This window comes from Pongo pygmaeus, chromosome 7 (assembly GCF_028885625.2).
Source record: "Pongo pygmaeus isolate AG05252 chromosome 7, NHGRI_mPonPyg2-v2.0_pri, whole genome shotgun sequence".
Lineage (NCBI taxonomy): Eukaryota > Metazoa > Chordata > Mammalia > Primates > Hominidae > Pongo > Pongo pygmaeus.
Window position 1 is genome coordinate 26,687,102 of NC_072380.2, and position 24,316 is coordinate 26,711,417.

The 24,316-nt window shown below is 49.5% G+C and overlaps 1 protein-coding gene across 2 annotated transcripts in view; it reads left to right on the forward strand.

Moving 5' to 3' along the window:
* Nucleotides 1-24,316, forward strand: part of DPYSL2 (dihydropyrimidinase like 2) — a 140,054-nt gene that overhangs the window by 50,623 nt on the left and 65,115 nt on the right. The window contains exons 1-3 of one of the 2 annotated variants that reach the window (XM_054498543.2): nt 9,275-10,019; nt 13,702-13,790; nt 15,540-15,724. In XM_054498543.2, the coding sequence (XP_054354518.1) occupies nt 9,981-10,019; nt 13,702-13,790; nt 15,540-15,724 (313 nt within the window). In that variant the 5' untranslated portion in view covers nt 9,275-9,980. Of the gene's footprint in view, nt 1-9,274; nt 10,020-13,701; nt 13,791-15,539; nt 15,725-24,316 lie in introns of those variants that run through there. The other variant, XM_054498542.2, reaches the window with a different exon arrangement.

Sequence of the window (24,316 nt, forward strand, 5' to 3'; positions counted from 1 at the left end):
AGGGGCACAGTTTGCCTGGAGCTGGTAAAACATTGGTAAAGCATCATGTGCCATTCACCTGTGACTTCTCTTTCTACAGCATTGTACTACAAGAGGGGGACTGTGTATGGGGAACTTGTAAACATCTCCTGATCCCCCTTGGTCTCCTGAGGGCTGGCACACAAGGTCAGTAATAAATTCTCACTCCTTGAAAACAAACAGGATGGGGGAGTGAGGAGGGCAGAAAGAGGACCAATTTATTTACAGGAAAGGTCAGAATTTTGTTAAATCTTTACAATATCCAAATGGACTACTTTCAAGCATTCCCAGACTAAGCTAATAAATTGCCCCAAAGTGGCCTCTAGGGAACTGAAATGGACAAATGGGCAAGAGCTATGGCGTGGTTTTGGATGAGTGAGCAGTTTTCAGTACATTGATTGTGGCGAATTCTTTTAAGAGACAAAAACTCCTGAAATGTTATTTACACTTTCAGAGTTCACAGTTACCCCTTTTGCTTGGCCGTTTTCAGAATCGACACAGATTCTGAATCAAGGAGGGCCCAGTTGAGGGGGATCTGCGGTATTTTCTAGCTGTGGTGAGTACAAGCCTGAAGTGCAGGATTGAAAAGAGGAATCTGGCTGCAGTTATCATGATTGGACCTCCAGGCACAGCTGAGCTTTGTGAATGTGAGGCTTGATGCTTCCCAAGGACAGATCCCAGTAGAAAAGGAATCTGCACACTCTGCCATGTATCATTAGAACCTAGGCCATGCGACCTTATCCAGTGAGGTGAATCCTCACCATCTGGTCTTTTAAAAACCTGGGGTGAAGGCTAGGCGTGAGGGTCCCCAACTGTAATCCCACTGCTTTGGGAGGCCAAGACAGGAGGATTGCTTGAGCCCAAGAGTTTCAGACCAGCTTGGGCAACATAGCGAGACCTTGTCTACACAAAAGATAAAAAGACTTAGCCAGGCATGGTGATGCATGCCTGTAGTCCCAGTTATGTGGGAGGCGGAGACAGATCGCTTGAGCCTAGGAGTTTGAGGCTGCAGTGAGCTATGCTCATTCCACTGCACTCTAGCCTGGGTGACAGGGCAAGACCCTGTCTCCAAAACAAAAACAAAAAGAAAAACAAAAACAAAAACAAAAAACAACCAAAAAATCACCCAAAGCCTGGGATGAATCAGGATTAGAGAACGGCAGGTGCATATCTGGGAGGCAACAGGTAGAAGATGAAGCCTCGGTCACCTGGGCTGAAGAACAGGTGTCCTTAGAAAGGTTTTCCTGTTCATTTGTCATTTAACTCTTGTTTGTTGAGTGTTGTGTGGTCACTGCGAGGTGGAGTGGAGGACTAGGTGGTTTAGGGGCTTTGCAATTGAGAAGTAGAGACAGACTGGAAATACTCAAGTAAACAAATGCACAAAAATACTTCCAAATTATAATTGTTGCTATTAAAGAGACAGTGCTGAGACAAGGAAGAGTAGGAGTACATGGGCTGGCATCAGGAGGGAGGTCAAGGAGGGCCTCCCTGAAGCAGGGATGCATGGGCAAGAAGGAGAGATGGGAGAAGAGAGAACAGCAGCAACAAAGGGCCATTGCAGGGAAAGGAAGGACATCAGTGTGCTATGGCATGAGAGAGCTTGGGGACGTAACACAGGATGAGGGTGGAAAGGAATAGAAGGGTAAGATCAGTCGGGCGCAGTGGCTCACACCTGTAATCTGAGCACTTTGGGAGGATCAGTTGAGGCCAGGAGTTTGAGACCAACATGGGTAACATAGTGAGACTCTTGTCTCTACTAAAAATAAAAATTAAAAATTAAAAAAAGAAGGGCAAGATCACACGCAGCAGACTTGATAAACAGTTTGCATTTTATTTATGCAAGCAGCCTGGCTTTGTGTCTGAAATTCTACTAACCAGAGTCTTCTCTTTTTAGCAGAGGAGTAGCACACTGAGCGTTTATCATTCGTTTAAACCTTTGTGTTCGTCTGTCATGTTTCCTATGAGGGGAGGGCCAGGGCCACTGAGTGAAACTGAGTTACATTGGGTTGTGAGGAAAGAAAGAGATGGAGAATTGATTTTGGGAGAAGGGGAAACATCCAAGGAATGTGGACTGGGGACAGTGGAAGGAGTAAAGAAAGACAGCCAATCACCTGTGCCCACCTCTTGCACAAGGTGGGTCCGAGTTTCTACTAAACAAGTACCTTACCATTAAAAGAACTAGCCTTGGCCAGGCGCAGGGGCTCATGCCTGTAATCCCAACACTTTGGGAGGCTGAGGTGGGCAGATCACGAGGTCAGGAGTTCGAGACCAGCCTGGCCAACATAGTGAAACCCCATCTCTACTAAAAATACAAAAATTAGCCAGGTGTGGTGGGCACCTGTAATCCCAGCTACTTGAGAGGCTGAGGCATGAGAATCACTTGAACCCAGGAGGCAGAGGTTGCAGTGAGCTGAGATCACGCCACTGCACTCCAGTCTGGGCAACAGAGTGAGACTCAGTCTTAGAAAAGGAAAAAAAAAAAGAAAAAAGAACTAGCCCCTCGGGTTTTGGGGTCACACAGACCCAAATTAGAATCTGGGCCTGGAACAAGAGGTTTCTTTGTGCTTTTCTCTCCTCATCTATAAAATGAGGATCTGAAGATTTACCTGGTAGGATTTTGGAGAAGATTAAAGCAGATTTATTTAAAGCACTCAGTGCCATGCGTAGAGCATGGTAGGTGCTCAATACATGTTAATTTCCTCCTCACTGACAACATAACAATATTTTAGAAGATTGTACTGTTTCCAGAAGGCAGACAAGTGGAATGAGAGTGATAATATTTACCACTCTTTCATAATGTTCCCCCTGGACAAAGAGCAGACCAGTGATGCCCTGTGGTGAGTGGAGCCCTCACTAGGTAGGAAGTGAGCCCTTCCTCCTAGTCCATGTTTTCCTCCTTCTATAAATAGAGGGTGGAGTGGGCTGGATCTGTCGCTAAGTGTCCAGAAGTAGACTAGTTTAAAAACCTTCCTGGACCTTACCTCCGGATATTCTGTTCAGGATGTCTGAGCTGGGGCCCAGGGTGATTCTGACGGAGGGGAGTACTTGGGCACACCAACGGAAACAAGTGATCTCCAAGGCCCTGCCCTGGCTTGGAGACCAGCACGCAGGGCACCACGTGCACACTCTTTGTTTGCCACCAGAGGGCGGGCCTGAGGCACGATGGCTGAGCTAGGTGCCCTTTGTCCCCATCAGGGATAGAAAGAAGACCCCAGGGAAAATCTGTAGCCACCCAGAGAACGAGGTGCAGGGCGGGCATTGCAGGAGTTCTTCAGGAGGTGTGTGCGCTAACTGGGGGATAAGAGAAAGCCCGAGTCGACTAGATTCTGTGAAGTGCATGCTTCCTCTGTGCCCTCTTGTCCAGCAGGATTTGGACAGATGACCCTCTTGTCTTCCTGCAGGGAGGATGTGTCCTCAGAATCCTAGCAGAGCCCCCATGCTGGCCGGCAGTCTGTCCAGTTCTAGCCAAAGCAGCGTCTGTTTCAGAGGGCCAGTCACTGCTGTCCCCCATTTGTCACCACCGTCACTGCTGCTAAAAGGATGCAGCCACAGGGGAAGGCAGTGGGCAGGTTCCAATCCGATCCGCAGTCTCTGACCCTTCAGAGCTACACACACAAAGAAAATGATCGTCATTGCCTGATTCCATCTGCAGTGAAGAAGGCATCACTTCCAGCTCAAGTGTCCTAGTCAATGCCCTTTGTTTTTGGCAAAGAAGGATTCCAGTACCTTCTCTTTACTGCCGCATTCATTTCAACCTTCTCTGCAGGCTGCATTAGAGGCCACAGCCCTTGGCATCCAGTTGCAGCACTCTGGGCATTGGGGATTTTCTTTGCCACCTCTGGGCTCTGTTTTGTCAGCAGTTTCTGCTTTGGAGTTCCCCTACTCTGTGAAATTCTGAACATTGCACTAATGCAGAGACCCAGGGTGCCACAGAAGCAGAAATGGCTACTCTAGCTCCCCAAAGAGGAACATGAAACCAAGAGCAGTGGTGGGCTAGTCAGGGAGGGAACACGTTCCTGGCAGATGCTGAGGAACTGAGAGCAGCACAGCCGCCCGGGGCACTGGAGTTATGTCTGCATCTCCCCAGCCCCACTTCCCTGCAGTTTGGATGATGCAAACGTGAGCAAAGGGCTAGCTGGGTGCCTCCACTCATACCTCCCTCCCTGCATTCAGTCCTGCTTGAGCCCCCAGCCTTGTCAGGCCTTCTGTAAGGATAAGGAATGAGTAAGACTTTTTTGTTTGTTTGTTTTTGAGAAGGACTCTCGCTCTTTCACCCAAGCTGGAGTACAGTGGCACATTCTCGGCTCACTGCAACCTCCATTTCCCAGGTTCCAGTGATTTTTCCAGCCTCAGCCTCCTGAGTAGCTGGGATTACAGGCGTCCCCTACCACGCCCAGCTAGTTTTTGTATTTTTAGTAGAGATGGGGTTTCTCCATGTTGGCCAGGATGGTCTCAAACGCCTGATCTCAGGTGATCTGCCCACTTCAGCCTCCCAAGTGGGATTAGAGGCATGAGCTACTGTGCCTGGCCAGGAATGAGTAAGACTTTTGAAAGAGTTTTTCTTCCCTGTGAGCTCAAACCTTGAATGGAAGAAAAATCACACTTACCTAGTTATGGCGTCGGTGAGGATTGTATTGTGTAGGTGGTTTACTGCGATGAATGGGATCACACAGGGATGTACAAAGAATAATGGGAGGATGGAGTAAAGGACAGTTTCAGAAATTGAGAAAAAATTACTAGAGGCACCTTGCATGACTTAGACCTTCATTTTAGGATTGGGTGCTGTCTCCGTGTTCTACCAGGCTTGCTGATACACAGCAGTTTTGTTAGTGGAGGCGGAGCTTAAAATCTAGGCAGCTACAGCCCCACAGAGAATAATAAGCTGTTAATAATAACATTAGGTCCTCCTGGAGTTTCAGGGGCTTGGAGAAGGGGAGGCTGCCAAGAAGGAAGGCCCGGCAAAGTGATATTCCTGACTGGGTGTGGTGGCTCACGCCTGTAATCCCAGAACTTTGGGAGGCCGAGGCAGGCAGATCCCGAGGTCAGGAGTTTGAGACCAGCCTGGCCAATATGGTGAAACCCCATCTCTGCTAATAATACAAAAAGTACCTGGGCGTGGCCGGGTGTGGTGGCTCACGCCTGTAATCCCAGCACTTTGGGAGGCCGAGGTGGGCGGATCATGAGGTCAGGAGATCGAGACCATCCTGGCAAACACGGTGAAACCCTGTCTCTACTAAAAAATACAAAAAATTAGCTGGGCGTGGTGGTGGGCGCCTCTCGGGAGGCTGAGGCAGGAGAATGGCGTGAACCCAGAAGGTGGAGCTTGCAGTGAGCTGAGATTGCGCCACTGCACTACAGCCTGGGGTGACAGAGTGAGACTTCGTCTCCAAAACAACAACAAAAAAATTACCTGGGTGTGGTGGCGGGCACCTGTAATCCCAGCTACTCAGGAGGCTGAGGCAGGAGAATCACTTGAACCTGGGAGGCAGAGGTTGCAGTGAGCCAAGATCATGCAACTGCACTCCAGCCTGGGCGACAGAGTGAGACTCCACCTCAAAAAAAAAAAAAAAAAAAAAAAAAAAAAAAAAAAAAAAAAAAAAGTGATAGTCCTAAGGGAAAGGCTTGCTTGCATTGGGGATTTTTTTTTTTTTTTTTTTTGACATCACAACTCACCTTGGTGCAAGAACCTTTGTCCTCGTCATAGCAATGATGGCACTTATTTATGCACCAGATGTTAAGGGCATCTGCCAGAGACAAGGCTGGGAGAAGAGGGGGCTCTTTGCTTCTAGGAGTCATGGCCTGATGGAAGAAATGTGCAAGTCATTATAGAGTGATGGTGTTATAGTAGAGCTGAACACAGGAAGGAGTGCTCAAGGCTGCGGGGGTAGGATGGGGAAAACTTCATAGACAAGGTAACATTTCAGTTGTTTTAGAGGGAGGGAGGGGAAAAGAACAGCTTAGGGCAAGACGTAGATTAGGGAGGGCACACTGTTTTCAGGGGCAGTGAGAAGTTTGCTCTGACACTGTGTGCGTGCACCCACTGAGCATGGGGACAGAGTAGGTGTCCAGGGAGGGGAGTTGAAGCTGCGGAAAAGACAGGGATCAGACTCTGATACAGCACCTGGTTAAAATGCATTCTTCCCACTCATGGATCTGCTCAGGCAGATCCTCCCTTCCTGCACACCATGCAGAATGCCAGGGATGTTACCATTTCACTAAAACATTGTCTAATTTAGGTACTGCATCTGGCTCTTTTCTGGTGCTGGGAGAAAAGTATGGGAAAGTGGAGGTTTGGGAAGGGCTGTGATTGCGGAACAGACAGTTTTACATTGCTTTCTCATGTTTGGCATGCATTTAATGTTTAAAAATTCGGAAAAGTCATGCCTGACAAAAGGAACGAATATTAGATTCACAAATAATGATTCATAATTTTACAGGAAATTTTCATTGAGTGTTTTTCTACAGAAAGTATAAGAAACATTATTTAGACAAGGTCTCACTCTGTCACCCAAGCTGGAGTGCAGTGGCACGATCATGGCTTATTGCAGCCTCGGCCTCCCAGTCTCAACTGATGTTTCTGCCTCAGCCCCAACCTTCCCGTGCCCCCAGTAGCTGGGACCACAGGTGCCCTCCACCACACCCAGCTAATTTATTTTGTCTGTTTTTGTTTTTTTGAGATGGAGTTTCGCTCTTGTTGCCCAGGCTGAAGTGCAATGGCTCTATCTTGGCTCACTGCAACCTCTGCCTCCCGGATTCAAGTGATTCTCCTGCCTCAGCCTTCCAAATGGCTGGGATTACAGGCCCCAGCCACCATGCCCGTCTGATTTTTGCATTTTTAGTACAGATGGGGTTTCACCATGTTGGCCAGCCTAGTCTCTAATATTTGTGTTTTTGTAGAGATGGGGTTTCTTCATGTTGCTGAGGCTGGTCTCCAACTCCTGGGCTCAACTGATCTGCCTGCCTTGGCATCCAAAAGTGCGGGATTACAGGTGTCAGCCACTGTGCCCAGCCTCTCATTTATTTTTACAAGGATCTCTGAAGTAAAAGTGTGAGGCCTGTTTATCTGTGGTTTTTTGTTTTTTTTCACCTTCATCAGTGCAAAGCAGGTGGAAGATTCTCCTCGGCCCTTTTTTACTTTTCCTCATTGCGTTGAACGGTAAATATGGTAAGAAATGCAGGTTGCAGACAGTTCTCTTCCTCGGTCAATTTAAACCATTTGTCTGGTATCTTTTATGTGCCAAATACTCTCTTAGGCTCTAGTCAGAACAGACAAATCAGTTTAAACCTTACATTTTTGGATATTTACGAGTGGAAACGTCAGTTATCATGGACTAAGAACCTCATAGCAATGGCTATACAATTGAAGCCAACGAGACAGACACAGAAGCTCTTGGAAACTTTTATTACAAAACAAACGATTCTATGGTAAACTGGTAAATAACAAGATATATTTAAACCCATTAAGCTCAAACAACGGGGACGGGGGTAGGGAATACAACAAGAATACAAACAATATAATTAGAGGTTACTTTGTTTTAAATTAATTTGAGTGTGGTTATTTACTCCCTTGCCAAGTAGTATTTTTGTGAGCTAATAGGACACTCCTCTCCACTGCCCTGTCCTCCGCAAAGCTGGGACTGACTGTTGGTTCTTCACAAGTACAAAGGCCAAGTAGAAAGGCGTATTTTAAGCTTTCTCAGACTCGTGACTTTAACCATTACCGGTTGACAGCAATACTTGCCGACATCATCTCACCTTGCTTGCGGCATATCAGATTGCTGGAGGGGGAAGTGCTTCACTTTCTCTTTCAGATGCACAGCTAAATTGAACTTGAATGAATTAACCAGCGGCGAAACTTTCTACGTGCCCTACAGCTCCTTTCTGGGACTTCAGATTTTTAGAGATATAGGAGTGAAAAGAAGAATTTTACACCTCCTCTGAGTCTGGAAGGACAGTCATTCCCCTAAAGTGGCTAAGGTGGTGAAGGGCAGAAAGATTGGAAGTCAGGCCCACAGCAGCTCGAATTATTCCGTATTTATCTAGCTAAGCTTTGCTGAGCAGGTGTGAGCCAATTACATACTCTTTCTCCCCCCACCCCCCCGCCCATGATTACGTAGGGATTCTATGTATCCTTTGACCTCAAGCAGAAAAGCCCGAGAGCTACGATGGCTGGTCCAGATGTTTTACTTATTGTACCTGCCAGGGCAACCTCCCACGGGGGTTGGCCCCGGTAGATTCCTGAGGATCAACTGGATCAGCGTTTTTCTTTCCCACGGACCGTGAAGTTAGAGCATCCCAGCATGGCTTGGACAGGCAAAGCTAAGGGGTCCCAGGCCTGCTCAATTGCTAGGGCCACGAAGGGGCCTTGAGTGCCGTTTAAAGTGACTAGGCTCTGCCTGGGCAGTCAGGACACTCTTGATTTTAACTCCGATTCAGTAGGTTTTCCCCAAGACTCAGTTTCCCTTTCCTGTGGGATATAAACTCTTCCCTTCTTGCTCCTCCACAGCTCATCTCCTCCTGTCCGCCTTACGGTGCGGTGTGGGTCCCATCCATTGGCACTATAAACCCTCAGTCCCCCGCGGCGCTGGGATCCCAGCAGCTGCCCCCGACAGCGCTGCAGGTACCAGCGAAATGCGCTGCGCCCCCACGCACCCCTCAGGGGGCCGAGGTGGGCGTGACTGTAAAGCGGGCGCACAGAGCCCAGATCGGGCCACCTCGGCCTCGGCGGGCTGCGGCTGCTCCCCATTTCTCCGCCCTACTAAGTTCCTCGCGGCCGGAAGGCACAAAAGGATGTTTCAGGGCGGGGTTTCCCATACCCCGCAGCCTTCCCCGGACGCCTCCTTCCCGGCTGGGAATTGGAAGGGTTTCCTCAGGGCTCTCATTTCCTGCAGCCCGGCGCCTCCACGCGGGCCAGATCCCGTCTCTGCAGCCTCCCCTCGGCCCGCGCCCATTCCCCGCCCCCCAGGAGCCGGGCCCGGACGCTCCCGGGGAGCAGCCGCCCTCTCCGGGGCCGGGCGTGGCCGGGCCCTTCCCGCCCGCCGCCGTTCGAGTCCTCAGCCGCGCCAGGGCGGGGGCCAGGCGAGCTCAGCGCCAGCAACGGCGGAGGAGGAGGGCCCGGGCGCCCTCCCGGGCTGCGCGGCGCCGGCCGGCGGTGCAGTCGCGCGCTCGCCGCCAGCGAAGCCATTGGCTCGGCGCAGTCACCCCACGCGGGGCTGCCGCGGCGGCCTCCGCGGATTGGCGCGCAGGCGGGCAGGGACCGGGGCGCGCGCAGGCGAGTGCGTGCGGCCCCGAAGCCCCGCCGTCTCGGGGTCCCGCCCCTCCCTCCGGCCGCAACGACCACCCCTCCATTGTCCCCGCGTGGCCCAGGCCGCGCCTGGGGCCGCCGCCATTCCCGGTCCCCACCGCCCCGGCCGGAAGAAAGCGCGCGAAAAGCGCGCTCCCCGCGCGGGCGCCCGCGCCGCCTGCCGCCCCCGGCCGCTCACTGCCGCATTTCGCGCTCTCGCGCCGCGCCCCGCCCCACAGGCCTAAATTTGCATATCCCAGGATCGCGGCCAATCGCTGCTCGTCTCTCTCGAAGCGGATGGCTTTTGCCTGAGAGGAAAGGGAGTGGCTGGCGGCGCATGCGCCACGGTGGCCGACTTGAACCGAGGCTTTTATTGCTGTAGTTTATTTCCACCCCCTTCCCTCCTGTTTCTCTCTCTCCTTCTCTCTCTCTCTCTCTCTCTTTTTTTTCCGCCCTAGCTGGGGCTGTGTTGGAGGAGAGGAAGAAAGAGAGACAGAGGATTGCATTCATCCCTTACGTTCTTGAAATTTCCCAATAGCAAGACCAGCGAAGCGGTTGCACCTTTTACAATCTTGCAAAGGAAAAAAACAAAACAAAACAAAACAAAACCCAAGTCCCCTTCCCGGCAATTTTTGCCTTAAAGCTGCCCTCTTGAAATTAATTTTTTCCCAGGAGAGAGATGTCTTATCAGGGGAAGAAAAATATTCCACGCATCACGGTGAGTTTGGTACTTGGGAAATCTGCGGTCGGCCAGCCACCTTTTGTAGCACAGAAGGTCTAAGGAATTTTTAAAAAGGAGGGGAAAGGAGAGGGACCGAACTTTTTTTTTTCCTTTCTGTTGCTAACGGAGGCGATGGTGATGGTGGTGGTGGTTGTGGGAGATGCAGTGATCCAGGATTAGAAGTCGCATCGTTTGCAAGGCATTAAACAGGAGCGCGAGTGCACGAAGGTAGCCTTAGGTAGCGCGCCAGACCTGGTCTATCTTTTATTGTCAGTGAGAGATGCTGCAGCGTCGGCCTGCGGGGTGCAAGCAAATGGATGCCAGATTGAATATGCATGCCTGGAGCTCGGATATTGTTCTCTGGGCTGCGTGCTGCGAGGCTGGACTCCTCCAGCAGCGGTGGGGAGATGGGGACTTCGATCCTCCCCGGGTCTTCCGCCCCCACCCAAAAAGGGCTTTCTGGAGCCTTCTCCGGGTCCTTGGAAAAAAGGAGAGGGTTTGAGCCCGAAGGCGTAATGACAGCAGAGGGATGCTGAAAAGGGCAGGGTGTACCGGAATGGTGTGGAAACGGGAAGGAAAAACAGGGAGGAGGTGATGAGCAGAGTAGGAAGGCGGGGGGCCAGGCGGGGGCTTCTTCTTGGCCAGGAACCGGTTTTGGGTGCCCTCCCCCCGGTTTTCTCGCCCTGTAGTTCGGGGCTGGGGCCCTGGCGGGGATTCGGGCTCGTTTTCTCCTCTCTTTTCCGCCCCTTCTGCCGCCCGGGAGGCGTCCGTGTTGGCGCATACAAAGCGGGCTGCAGGGTGGGCGCGGGGACCGCGGCGAGCGGCCGGGCGCTAATGGCGCTGCGCGACGCGGGAGCAGATGGCCCGGCCCCGGCCAGACAATGATCGCGGCGGCCGGAGGGCTCGGCGCAGTGCTGGGGCCTGGACTTGTTGGTTTGCAAACCACGAGGAAAACGTCTGTGCCGTGAATTAGCGATGTCTCAGAGATCAGCACCGGTCTTGCTCCCACCTCTCCCCTGCTCCCGCCCTCTCCCCATCTTTTCCTGGAAAAATTCGTTCGTCCTATTCTTTCCATCCCCAGTGAAATCCCAGGGAGGGGAGAACGCCAGGGAAATTCATTGTTATATAAAGATGTGCAATTGCAACCGGCCAGCTGATTCCCGGGTAGAACCCGGGACTGAGACAGAGATCGAAAGAGTCTTTTAAAACAGTCAGGATGTGTTTTTAGGGCTGGATATAAGGACGCTCTTTGGTTCTGGTTTTCTCTTTAGCTATGGGCACCCCGGCTTCCTCTCCGTGCACAAGGGCACACCCATCCGCAGGAGAGAGAAGGGGAGCAAATGCATTGGGGAGGGGGCGTGTGCTCGGAGGATTTTCTAGGATGATCTGAAGAAGGGCGCTAGCTTCTTCTTGAAGGCAAAAGACCCAAGATCCCAAAGGGCCGGGCACGGGGCACCCACCCTTGTGTGTTCACTGTGCTGGAGGAAGGAGTGGTGACTCTGGGGAGGGAGGATGGAAAGCAGATTTGCAGCAAGCCTCAAATAATTTGCTGTCTTCGTGAATGAACAAGGCAGCTTCATTTTGATAGTGTGGGGAGAAAAAAAAATTAAAAGCAAACAATCAACAAGACTTTTTTTTTTTTTTTTTAAAGAGCCCCCCCCCAACACCCTCTAAAAAATCTGGTTGCATTATCATAGGATCTATAGCATGGTATTCCTCCCTCCCTCACCACTGGCAGCCTCTTATGTAAGAGCCTTCTGGAAGGCACTAGAGTGAACGGGGGTGTGGTGTTTCACTTTTTTTCTTGGCATCATGTTGGCTCGGGGTATTCGCAGTGATGGCTGGGGCAGGTACCACAGTGACTATGGAGGCAGGAGGTGAAGGGCGAGGCCTCTTCTTGCGTTCCAGGTGATATTTATTCCATGGAAGCTTAGAGATCTGGGAGAGAAGTGGAGATCATTGTAGACAGAGGACAAGTGCACTGATTTGAGTGACCTGGGCAAGTGGCCTAACCTCTCTGAGCCTCATTTTCCTTATGTGTCATGGGAATAGAACCTGGCCTCATCCACCTCACAGATTTCTTTCGAGGCTCTGATGTCATGATGTGCACGGCTTTGTAAAGGTCTTTACACTTACCTTATACAGGTGCAGGAATTATTGTTGGCTATTCTCCTTTGGCTTTCCAAAGTCTACGGGAGGATCAAGGACCCTGCAGTGTACAAAATTAAAATGATCTTGTTGGTTTTCAGTATGTTAGAGAGACAATAAATACTTTCTGAACCAAGGTGTGTGTATTTATGTGTAAAATTATCTTTTTTCCTTGCTCTCTAGTAGCTTATCTCTTTTTTGAAGATTTTCTATGATTTCCTTTTCTTGGTAGCTGCTAAAGAGAGATAGCACTTGCCGAGAATATTGTTTCGTAACTGAATTTTGAGTTAACTATTGCCAAAAGAATGTCATTCTTTGAAATGTGTTGCATATTAAAAGGGCAATGTATGGTTCAGCTTGCCAGGTTTAAGCCCATTCTGTATAATACAGGTGCATATTTACTCAACACTCGATGCTAGCATTCCTTCCATCAGCAGCATTTGCAATAACGATGAGTCATAATGTAGCATTTCTGTCACATTCTCAGACTTTATCTGCTGCTTGTCCTTTATTTTTTAGCATAAATATCACCGGTTAAAATATAAGTGCATCAGCAATCTGTAGTGCATTGCATCTTAGAATTTGCTATCTCAGGTACTTATTCGTGGGAGTTTACCTTTTTCTTAACAGCCTAGTTAAAATGGCATAAATGGCGTATTTTTTGTAGTCTTTTCCCTCCCTTTTTGCTATACTTGCTGTGATTTACCTCAAAGATAAATGCAAATATAAAGGACATTCTGAATGGAAACCTTGCTATGGTTGAACCCAGTGTATTTGTGTGGTATATCCCGTGACAACAGACTTTTTGGTCAATTGTGCTTGCTTGACACAGTCTTTCCAAGACATGGCTTTCCTATATGTAGGTGTTTTTTTTTGTTGTTGTTTGTTTGTTTGTTTTTAAATTGGGGTGTAGCCAAAAGCCATTTAAAAAAGTACTATCTTCTTTTTCTTTTTTTTGAGTTGGAGTCTTGCTGTGTAACCCAGGCTGGAGTGCAGTGATGCGATCTCGGTTCACTACAACCTCTGCCTGCTGCTTCAAGCAATTCTCCTGCCTCAGCCTCCCGAGTAGCTGGGATTACAGGCGCCCACCACCACGCCCAGCCCATTTTTTGTATTTTTTGTAGAAACGGGGTTTCACCATGTTGGCCAGACTGGTCTTGAACTCCTGACCTTGTGATCTGCCCGCCTTGGCCTCCCAAAGTGCTGGGATTACAGGCGTGAGCCACCGTGCCCGGCCCTATCTTCTTTATATGAAATAATTTTCACTGCTTTTTTTTTTCTTTGGAGTCCAAGGTCTAATTGAAAGAGATGGTTCGTTTATCTAGGATAAGCTGTCCCTGTGTGTTCTGACTCATCAGGTGATGAATAGGTTGCCACATACAGGCTTACCTTTGTCACTGAACCTTTCCAAAATGGGCTTATTTTGAACATCACTTTTGAATAGCGAAAATGTATCCTTAGCTCACATGTCTTAGCACCTGTTTCTCATATGTCAGTTATGCATTGTGACCTTACTGCCTCTTTATTTCAGAGCGATCGTCTTCTGATCAAAGGAGGTAAAATTGTTAATGATGACCAGTCGTTCTATGCAGACATATACATGGAAGATGGGTTGATCAAGTAAGTGTAACTCATGATATACAGATGTATTTGAACACTTTCCAGGCTTCCCAAGTATTAGATGCCATTCGTATCCAAAGTATCAAACTTCAGGAACATCAGAGAGTGACCAACTTAGTATCTGTTTTAAACCGGTTTTGATTGGTGGTAATTAGTGAATTTGAAAACTCAAATTTAGGGAATTCAAAGCAACAATTAATGTACACTCGTTGCATTAGGTATTATGTAATTTACTATTTTTAACTGAGGTGATATGATATCTTTCTGTTGCCAGCTCAAATACTTGGTTTGTGATATGTTGAATATATTAAAGTTTTGCCTAGAATGTCATGGTTTGGGTTGGATTGCCCAAAGGACCCAAACGTGAAAGACAGTCTCCTCTATTGAGACAGCACGTCTGCTTTCTTCATCAAGAATCCAAGTTGGAGGGGCCAAAGAAAGATACCAAGTTAATTACTAAGTAATACAGACAAATTACTGCCTAAATCCTGAGGGAATTTTAGGTTTTATTCTAAGTGGCAACTAGTGCAAATAAGACTGCCCTTGTGTTTATTGTGTTAATGTTACAAAGGAGAAGCAACAGAGCAGTTCCTGAGTTTGGGTATTTTTGGATGCCAGAGGGTTAAGGAAGCTGAGTTCATCCCAGTATCCCCCTGCCCTTTCTACTGGGGCAGCTCCCGGGGCTCTGGAGAAGTAGCACATCTGTTTGAAGACAAACACTGCAGCCAGTGACAGCTTTTAAATAAGCAGCATTCACCAAGCGATAGCTGTAAACCGGTCCAGAGGAGTGGAAAACTGGAGTGGCTGTGACTGTCGCCTCGGAGCTCACACCCAGATTTATGAACCTAAAATAGATTTTAACATTTCCACGTTTAATGTTTTCTCCATGTGTGTTTGCTGTGACAGTCTCAGCTCCAGGCTCTCAAATGCCATGACTTTCATGTTCCATTTTCCCCCAATTATAAGACGGCACGATCTGGTCTGGTAGAACGACACTGGCCCAGAAGTGCGCAGGCCTGTGTGCTATTTTTACTCATCACCAATTTGTTCTAGAACTTTATCAACTTCTCCTAGATTAATATTCCTGTTAAAAAATTGGTAGAAAGATATAAAAATTTTTTTAAAAGTTGGAAATGAATCATGTCCCCCAACATAATGAATATTCATTTTTCTGTCTTTTAAAATTATATTTCAGCTTTTAGCTTTTTCATTATCTGAATAACTAAACACACGCTTCCAAAATTTTTAATCATTGCAATCATAGTGTTCACTTTTTTTTTTTTTTTTTTTTTTTGCTTTGTTTTGTTCTACCTCACCCTTCCACCCCTATTTTCCCTCTGGTGAAAAGGATATGATAAAAATAAATGTTTGGAAAGTACAGCCAGGTCTGGAGAAAATTGCTATGGGATAATTAGCTCAATTGCAAGTGTTGTAAAGAAAGTTTAATGACAGTTTTAAGAAATATCTTGGGGCCTTGTTATCATTTGATCTTAGGGGGTTTCTTGGGAACAAAACGTCTTTGAGTGGGGCCTCTGGTGCCTTATTTAACTTTTGCTTTCTAGTATACTCTGCATTGCCTCTTGCTGGGGGGTAGGAGTATATAGTGTTTTTATTATGAATCATAACGATGATCTGAAAAGCCCACGGCACAGAGTGGAGGATAGTTTATAGGTTAGTGAAAGTAGCTGTCAGATCCCATTTGAGTCCACGTTTCATTTACAACCCTTATCACCAACCCTGTTTATTTAGGCAAATAGGAGAAAATCTAATTGTGCCAGGAGGAGTGAAGACCATTGAGGCCCACTCCCGGATGGTGATCCCCGGAGGAATTGACGTCCACACTCGTTTCCAGATGCCTGACCAGGGAATGACGTCTGCTGATGATTTCTTCCAAGGAACCAAGGCGGCCCTGGCTGGGGGAACCACCATGATCAGTAAGAAGCTTAAAAATCATCATTGTAGTGCTGAGGAAGTGTGAGAGTTTGCAAATAAGTCTGTGTTGTTTGATTCTCTCCTTCTAAAACTTGCTGTCCTGAGTCACATTTCAGTCTACCAAATAAGGGGGTGAGGATGTGTTAACCATTTGTCTTATTTATTTATGCTCATTTTCTGTCAAATTTTAAGTTCTTCCATTGAACTAGAGAATATGGTTCTAAGGAGTTTTGATAAGATGAATGGCTTCTTGCTTTCTCTCCATGTGGACTTTTGTCTTCCTTGACCCCAGAATGTGATTTGGTTTTGAAAACATGGCATTTGAAGTCATCTTCAATGCCACCAACTTTAAGCCGTTGAGCATAAGTATTTGATTGAGATTTTTAGAAGAATTCCTAAGAGTGCTTCTTTTTAGAATGAGGATGGGCTGCAACAAATGAAATGTTGAAGCAGGAACTCCTAATCCTCTGATATGAAAATCAAATGGAGGCGATACTCTCTAGGCTGAGTTTAACATAAAAGGAATTGGGCAGCCCTGTCTGGAGGGGGACCCACAGATAATTGTCTTTTAGATATGAAATTGCTGACACCCACAGCTGGGTGCCCCTTACGTATTGCTCCAAGGGCTTTGTGCTTTTTTTTTTTTTTTTTTTTTTGAGACAGAGTTTCTCTCTTGTTGCCCAGGCTGGAGTGCAATGGTGCAATCTGGGCTCACTGCAACCTCCGCCTCTGGGGTTCAAGTGATTCTCCTGGCTCAGCCACCCAAGTAGCTGGGACTACAGGCATGCACCCCCACGCCTGGCTAATTTTGTATTTTTAGTAGAGACGGGTTTCTTCCATGTTAGTCAGGCTGGTCTCGAACTCCCGACCTCAGGTGATCTGCCTGCCTCGGCCTCCCAAAGTGCTGGGATTACAGGCATGAGCCACCGTGCCTGGCCGCTTTGTGCTTTTTGTTTAACTAAATCTGAACTGTATTCACAGCACTGTGACACAGCACACATAATATTAAGAGTTTGCTTGTGAACTGCTAGATTCTAGCATGCCCACTGATTGTCCTTTTGAAAAATGTCATTTTGTTTTTGAGGAGGTGGGCAAGCTGCATAGTGGCCTGTCAGATACATATTTTAAAAACAGATTGCATCCAAGAGTGACAGTCAACATGGAGTCTGTCATATATGAAAAGCTAGCAGTTCAGTTCAGAAGAGGGTCTAAGTAGAAAGAACTTAGCTGTTTCTGCTATAGAAAAACCTTTCTTACTGGTATTTTTCTGAGTGGTGGTCTTTTTGCTTGTGGCTTTGGGGTCTGTCTGGAAACTTCTTTTCTATCTTGCCTGAGCTAGAAGAATGTTGCCCTGCCATCCCCTCCTAGTCTGAGTTCCCCCCCATTTTAAATCACAACTCACCCTCTGGCGTTCTCTCTGTCCTGGTCTTCAGGGTCTGAAGCATCAGGAACAGCTCTCTCCTGTTTCAGCTTTCTTGGCACCACTGAGAAAAGCCTCCAAGTGTAAGCCTTGTGACTTGTGTCTTGCTGCACACGTTGCCCTTTAACCTAGTGGGTGCCATTTTCCAGGGATGTCGGGGGGACCTTTCATGCACACCTAGGGAGAGCAGAGCCTGCACCTTGTCAGTTGCTGGGGAATCACTGGCACCTGTGGGTGTTTCTGCCTCTCCTCCAGGGCAGGCTGTGGAGAAACACTTGAACTTGGAGAAGCTTAGACTGTTCGGGCGTCAGCCAGGAAGGCCAAGTCAGGGTGATCATCTGCCTCAGTTTGGAGTTCACAGGGAGACCCTGCAGGCCCCTGGATTGGTCACAGAGAGTCAATAGCCATTAAAAACAATATTTCTCTGGCTGGGCGCCATGGTTCATGCCTGTAATTCCAGCACTTTGGGAGGCTGAGGTGGGTGGATCACTTGATGTCAGGAATTTGAGACTAGCCTGGCCAATATGGCGAATCTACTACAAATACAAAAATTAGCTAGGCATGGTGGCATGCTCCTGGAGTTCCAGCTACTCGGGAGGCTGAGGCAGGAGACTCTTTGAACCCGGGAGGTGGAGGTTGCAGGGAGCTGAGATTGCACCACTGCACTCTATCCTGAGCAATAGAATGAGACTCCGTCTCAAAAAAAAAAACAAACAAAAAAATTCTCGAGTGAATGGTCAGTGTCATCTATCATTGGAGAGGGAAATGCCCCCAGCCAGGAGTTAGGAGCCTGGAGTGCTGGCCCCCTTCCGACACTGACTTGCCGTGTGACCTTGAGTCACTACCCTACTCTATGCTCTAGCTGTGCATCTGCAGTGAGGGATTTGTACTACATGACCCTGGAAGTCCTTTCCAGCCCCTACATTCGGCCATTCACTGAAACTCATTCACTGAAACTCAGGGAGATTTTGCCTCTCATCAAGTACACTTTGCTCAGCAGATACAGAAAGGCCCTGTTTTCTCTCACACTTGCTGGAAAGAACCCCTCAGCCCACCATCTCCTGTCCTGCGTTCCTGGATCTGCCTCTTCCCTCCACATGCTCGCCCCACGCTTTGGCCCCCACTCTTGTTTTTGACTCTTTACTGCCTTCCCTTCCTTACCACAGGAGCATCGCCTTCTTGCCACCACCCTGAATTTCTCTTTCGTCTTCCCCCTCAGCGGCTGTGGCCTTTTTTCCAGTCATCCAGATGGGTTCCTTCTGTTTAGGGACGAGGGACATACCCCTCTGAGTGCGGCACCTGGCCCAGGGAGCTCAGAAGAGTCAGCAGATGGCCTTATGGGCAGGTGGTCCGGAAAGGGGAGTGAGGAGTCTGACCGCCTGCTCTGCTTCCTTGGCCAGAATGCTATGGCATTTGCACGGAGGCTGTGTGATGCGATCTGGCTATAGAGTGGGGCATCCAATGAGCGAACCTCAAGGAATAAAAGTCATCAGAGGGGGCAGTGTATGGTTAGCATTGTGACCCCCAAATGCCATTGCTTTTATAGCCTGAGAAAAGTACTAACCACTCTTGCAAATAACCACCTATGGTTACTGACCCTTGTAGAATTTCTGCTAGCCTGCCTTTCCCTGGGGGAGGGAATGGTAATAATACAGGTGAGGAACTGAGGAATTTTTTTCCTTTTTCTGTTTGCTGGCCAGACGTTCTGCATTGCTTTAAGTGAGTGAGTGGCTGGGAATTGCTTCACAGAGAAGGAGGTCTTGCAAAGAGAAATAGCTTAATGCCGCTTCATTGGCACCTAAGACCTGCTGCTTTCTTTGACTTAATATATTGAGTCCAGAAAGAAATGCTTGGGGCACTTTGAAAACTTCACAGGCCCACTGCTGCTTGCTGAAATAAACAATTGAAGTGAATTGGTACAAAAATCTCCCTCTTCCTCCCAACTCCCCGCCGCCCTGCCCCTGGGCACTCCACCCTTCTGGCTTTCTGGCCTTCTCCAGACCATGTCACCATGTCACCTGCCCTCACAGGTAAATCCTCGCCTGCCTCCCTGCTGGTTCTGCGTTTCCCAGGTCACAGGCCCTGGAGGCTCCTTTCTGTCTGAAATGGCGCCGCATGTAGAGGAAAACACAGCCAAATATTCTTGGTTTAAAAAAGGAGATGGCATGTCAGCAGCAGAAGATAATATTATTGCCATTAAACAGAGCCTGCTATTGAGAATCGCACAATGAGATCTTTATGAGGCGGACTCAATGTGGAGCCGGGGGAACGCCCTTTGCCCTTTCCACCCAGTGGTGGGTGGGCAGAGACTGCAGACATACCCTGCAGGCGGCATCCAGACCGGCTGAGGGGTTGCGGGGGCGGCCGCATTGCTGCTTGGGGAAAACCCTACGGACTTCCCAGGGCCTTCATGGTCATTCAAGTTCAGGATCTCAGAGTTTCTAGGAAGCAGCTGGGAACAGTTACCTCTATTTTATAGGGGAAGACTGAGGCTGGAAGGACAGACACGACTTGCCAACACTTACCCTGTGCGTCGGTGCAGGTGGCCAGGTGTGGAACATACACCTGTAGCTCTGGCCTCACCGCTTGCCGTGGGGCCACCTTTGCTCTCAGCCTCAGTGGCCTCATCTGCAAAATGGGGCAAGTTTTGACAAAGGTGGACTGTGGTGGCATCACAACAGCATCTGTCCAGTAGTGAGCACTCCCACGTGGTAGCTATTGTTATTCCATCCTTGCTGGGTACTGGCACCCTCCCATCTCTTGTACACTGAGCTCTACTCTCCCTTGCATAGCTGGAAAACAGGCCCAGCTGCCGCAGGGCTTGACCTGAGCATTCACTGAGAGCAAGCGCTGTCTAGGCATGGCTGGTGGACTGTGTGCTTTGTGTGTTGCTTCTGGGGGCTGCATCTTGAAACATTACACTTCCTGGGCCCCACCTTACCTGGTTAAAGTAGCAAATCTGCTGGTGGGGACTGTGACTCTGTATTTGAATCTGGTGCTTGGGGAGCTTTTTGAAAGCGTGACTTTCAGGGGTCCATGCCGGATCTGCACACTCTGGATCTCCAGAGCTTGGGAACCACTGCTCTGAATGTCATTTCTGCTCACCTGAACTCCAGGCTTTCCCTACAGGATGTGCACCCTCAGGCACAACACACCCAGCAGGCTTCCTGGTCCCTGGGTAGCACTGCACAGCAGAGATGGGGATTGGACTCTAGCAGGGAGGAGGAGGGGAGGTGCTGCCACCGCAGGCCTGGAAGGGGCCGTCCCTCCTGAGCACCAGCCTTGTCACTTCTCCTCTGGCTGTGGCTCCCTGGGTGTGCATCAGGCACCTCCATCCACCTGTCCCCAGTCGGACTCCCTGTCTGCTCCCTGCTGCTTTTCTGGTGCCCAGTCCTGGAGAGGGCTCTCTCGAGGTTGTGCTGGCGGTATCTGCAGAGTCATCCTAGCATCTTCATGTCCTCGTGCTGCCTCAAGTTGCTTTCATCTCTGTGTTACCTCTTGCACTCATTCCCTTACCCATACAGATTTGACTTTTGTCACCTTTTCCTGAATTTTGGCCCCGGTCCTCGGAGGAGGCTTGCTGTCTGTCCCCCACCTCCTGCCTCTCGCCAGGCTGTTTTTCTGGCGCAACTTTCATTGTGCCGCCTTCTTCCTCTGAAGCCTTCAGTGACTCCCTCTTGCTCAGAGAATCAGCCCAAGTGTCAGAACCCTCCACGACGTGGCCTATTCCTGCTGCCCCAGCCCAGACTTGCATTGTCATCTCAGCCAGGGATGCCCTCCCTTTCTTTCCCTGCCTCTAGAAGCTTCGTCACCTTTGGTGGCCCAGCCTGGGTGCTTCCCATTCACTGATCTCCTCCTGTGATCCATGGCTGCTGTGTGGCCCCTTTGCAAACGTTGGGCTTTTATCCCACAGCCCAGGTGGCATTCAGCCTTGCACGTGGTTCATTCAAGTCCCCCCCGTCTCTTACGTTTTCCTATTCCCTGCCGCCTGGGCAGCCTCACTCCTCAGAGGCACTCTGTTAATGCCCATGGGTGAATGAATGAGAGAATGAATGAATGAATGAATGAATACACTAACGATACTTGATATCCTGCTTCCTCTGAGTGATGCCAAGAGACTTAGTGTGACAAGGAGGGAGGAGGGTTTAGGTATCCGATGTGGACTGTGTTCACCCTGATGGAAGCAGCCGCTTGCTCAGCAGTGGCTCCCTCTGCAGCCCCAGCTCCCTGAGTCCCTGTGGTCAGCTCTGGTCATGGTGAGGGAGGGTGGCAGAAAGGGGAAGCCCAGAGCCCAGGCATGGCCTGTGGTTGTGGATGGGACAGCTCCCTCTGTCCAGGATGTTCTTCAGAAGGGGGTGGGAACAGCAGCTCTCTCATTGGTCCTCTTGGGAGAAAGCCTGCTCTCCAAGTACAGAGGGTCACGACATGGAGAAATCACATGGTCCCAGCACCACAGTGGACCCAGCAGTCATTCCCCCAAGTGCCTTGGGCTTGTCCTGGCTCTTCCTACTGAGCCTCCCCATGGAGGCAGGAGGGCTGGGAGGAAGGCGAGGTGGCTTCCTGAAGGGATGTGGCTCCTGAGTGTCACTGCGGTACATCCACGGCTTGTCATTTGTTCATCCATGTGGCATGTGGGTTGCTCCCTCCTTATGGCGAGTACACATATGTGAACGCATGCACACACTGTAATATGGATGTGTCTGTAATTGATACTTTGATTATTCCCTTTGCAGCACTCATTTGACTCGGGTTAGAAAGTGTTTACAAAAACGCCCGACCACATCAGACCTAAGTTTCAAAGTCCAGGACCAAAGTTGTTGCCACAAAATCTGCCTGTGGCCTGGCGATTAGAAAGCCACGTTATCCAATGGGCCATTGGTGTGGGCTGGTTCTCTGTGCTCCTCCCCTCGTCCCCTCAGTCTCCACATGGTTGAGGTCACACATTTCTCCTAAGGACACGGGTGCCCTCTGCAAGCAGACGCCGGGGGCCTGGGTCCACTCAGGTGTCCCTGCGTGAATCTCGGCCTTGAGTGGCTGGACTGGAAGAATCCATCCGTCCCCTTGGCATAGTTTGGGCCAATCTAATGCCTGGCACTGAGCAGAGCGGAGGGATCTCCTAATGCCTGGTGCAGTGCAGAGGAAGGATGACGGAGCATCCTGAGAGACAGCACCGCTCTTCCCAAAGGTCCAGCACGCACACTTTACTGAACGCTTTTCTTGTGAAGGGAGTCATTGGGTCGGGCTAGCCAGGTAGGCTGGGTAGGCCTGTGGGGGTTAGGGACTTCTAGGCCCTTCCAGAAGCAAGGGCATCCCCGAGTGGGTGTCTAGACTCTGTTTCATGGACATTGTGGCAGTTATCATACTGTCCCAGGGTTTCTTGCCCCCACCTGGCCCTGGGAGCTGGCAGTTACAGTGCTGGAAATGAGCCTGACTCATTGGGGCGGTGATTTTCCACCCCTTCAGGTGCGCTCATCCCAGTTCCTACTCTGCCTATGGGTGTTGTACATGGAGAGTGGCAGCACTGGGGGTTTCCCAGAGCCTAGTCTTTGACTTGCCCTAGAGCTGAGTCACACAGACTATTGGGAACTTCCTGTCGATCCTGCTGGCCTGATTGACAGCTGGAACCAGGAGTGGAGGTGGGGCCCGTGGGAATGCCAGGCTCCAGCAAGGTCTGCCTGACTTTTGGATGTGAGGGTCAGGCATTCAGTGGTCGGGTCTCAGAGTTCCTTAGTGCTAGATGAAAGCTTCTACGACACACATGTGTCTGAGTGTGTCCTTGTCTTATGTCCTGGCTGAGTGAGTTGGGCAGAGACTTCTGAGGACAGCGATCGTGGCCTCTCCATTTTTCTAAGGCCCCTGCATGCCCGGAGCTGGCTGTGGGGGCAGCCGGAGAAGCTACCCAATGAGTCTGATGGGAGCCAGGCCCGTTACTCCTTCTACTCATGATAGCTTTAGCATTGTTGTCCCGGGGCAACCCTTTCTCATGTGAAACCTTACGTGGAACCCCCTCCACCTGAGACATGAGACTGATGAATGCAGAACTGCTCTGGTTGGAATGGTGGGTGGCAGGTGGGCTGTGGGGGAGCTCAGATCCTCTCCGCTTTCTCTTTGTCATCCCCGCATGGCAGCCCCTCTGCCTCTGGAGAATCCCAGAGCTTGGGGAAGCACAGGATGGAAACCACCCCATCCTGGCACCGCCTCCCCGTCTGCCCACCTCCCCTGCAAAGCTTGCAAGGCAACTGGTCCTGGTGTAGCCTCCCTGTTGAGTTGTAGGGGAAAGGGTGTTTAAGCAGGCATATACCCACGGAGTCGCTTAAGAAAACACCTAACCACACTGTAAGTTTTTAGTAGTTTTGTTTAATATCCCTCTCTCTGTTCAAGACAGGAACCAGGGTAGAGGGCCTGTTTCATTTTCCCTGCCTAGGTTTGGGTTGGTTTTCTTAGCTTTTTATGACAGCCCATAATAGGTGAGCATTCTGCCCTTCTTTGAAAAATTAATGGTGCAGAGAATTTTATTTATTTGTTTTTTAGAAATGGTGTCTCACTCTATCACCCAGGCTGTAGTGCAGTGTTGCGATCATAGCTCACTGCAGCTTTGAACTTCTAGGTTAAAACAATCCTCTTGTCCCAGTAGTTGAGACTGTAGGTGTGCACCACTACACCCGGATAATTTTTTACTTGTTAGTAGAGATGGGGTCTTGCTATGTTGCCCAGGCTGGTCATGAACTCCTGGCCTCGGCTGATCCTCCTGCCTTGGCCTCCCAAAGTGCTGGGATTACAGGCGTGAGCCACTGTGCCTGTTTGGTACATTAGTTTTTTTTTATTGAGACGGAGTTTCGCTCTTGTTGCCCAGGCTAGAGTGCAATGGCGCAATCTCAGCTCACTGCAACCTCCACCTCCCAGGTACAAGTCATTCTCCTGTCTCAGCCTCTCAAGTAGCTCGGGTTACAGGGATGCACCAACATGCCCAGCTAATTTTTTTGTATTTAGTAGAGACAGGGTTTCACCATGTTAGTCAGGCTGGTCACGAACTCCTGACCTCAGGTGGTCCACCCGCCTCGGCCTCCCAAAGTGCTGGGATTACAGGCATGTGCCACTGTGCCCGGCCGGTACGTTAGTTTTAAAGGGAAGATTGACGTGGGTGGCCAAGGGATTTGTGTTTTCTGACTTAACC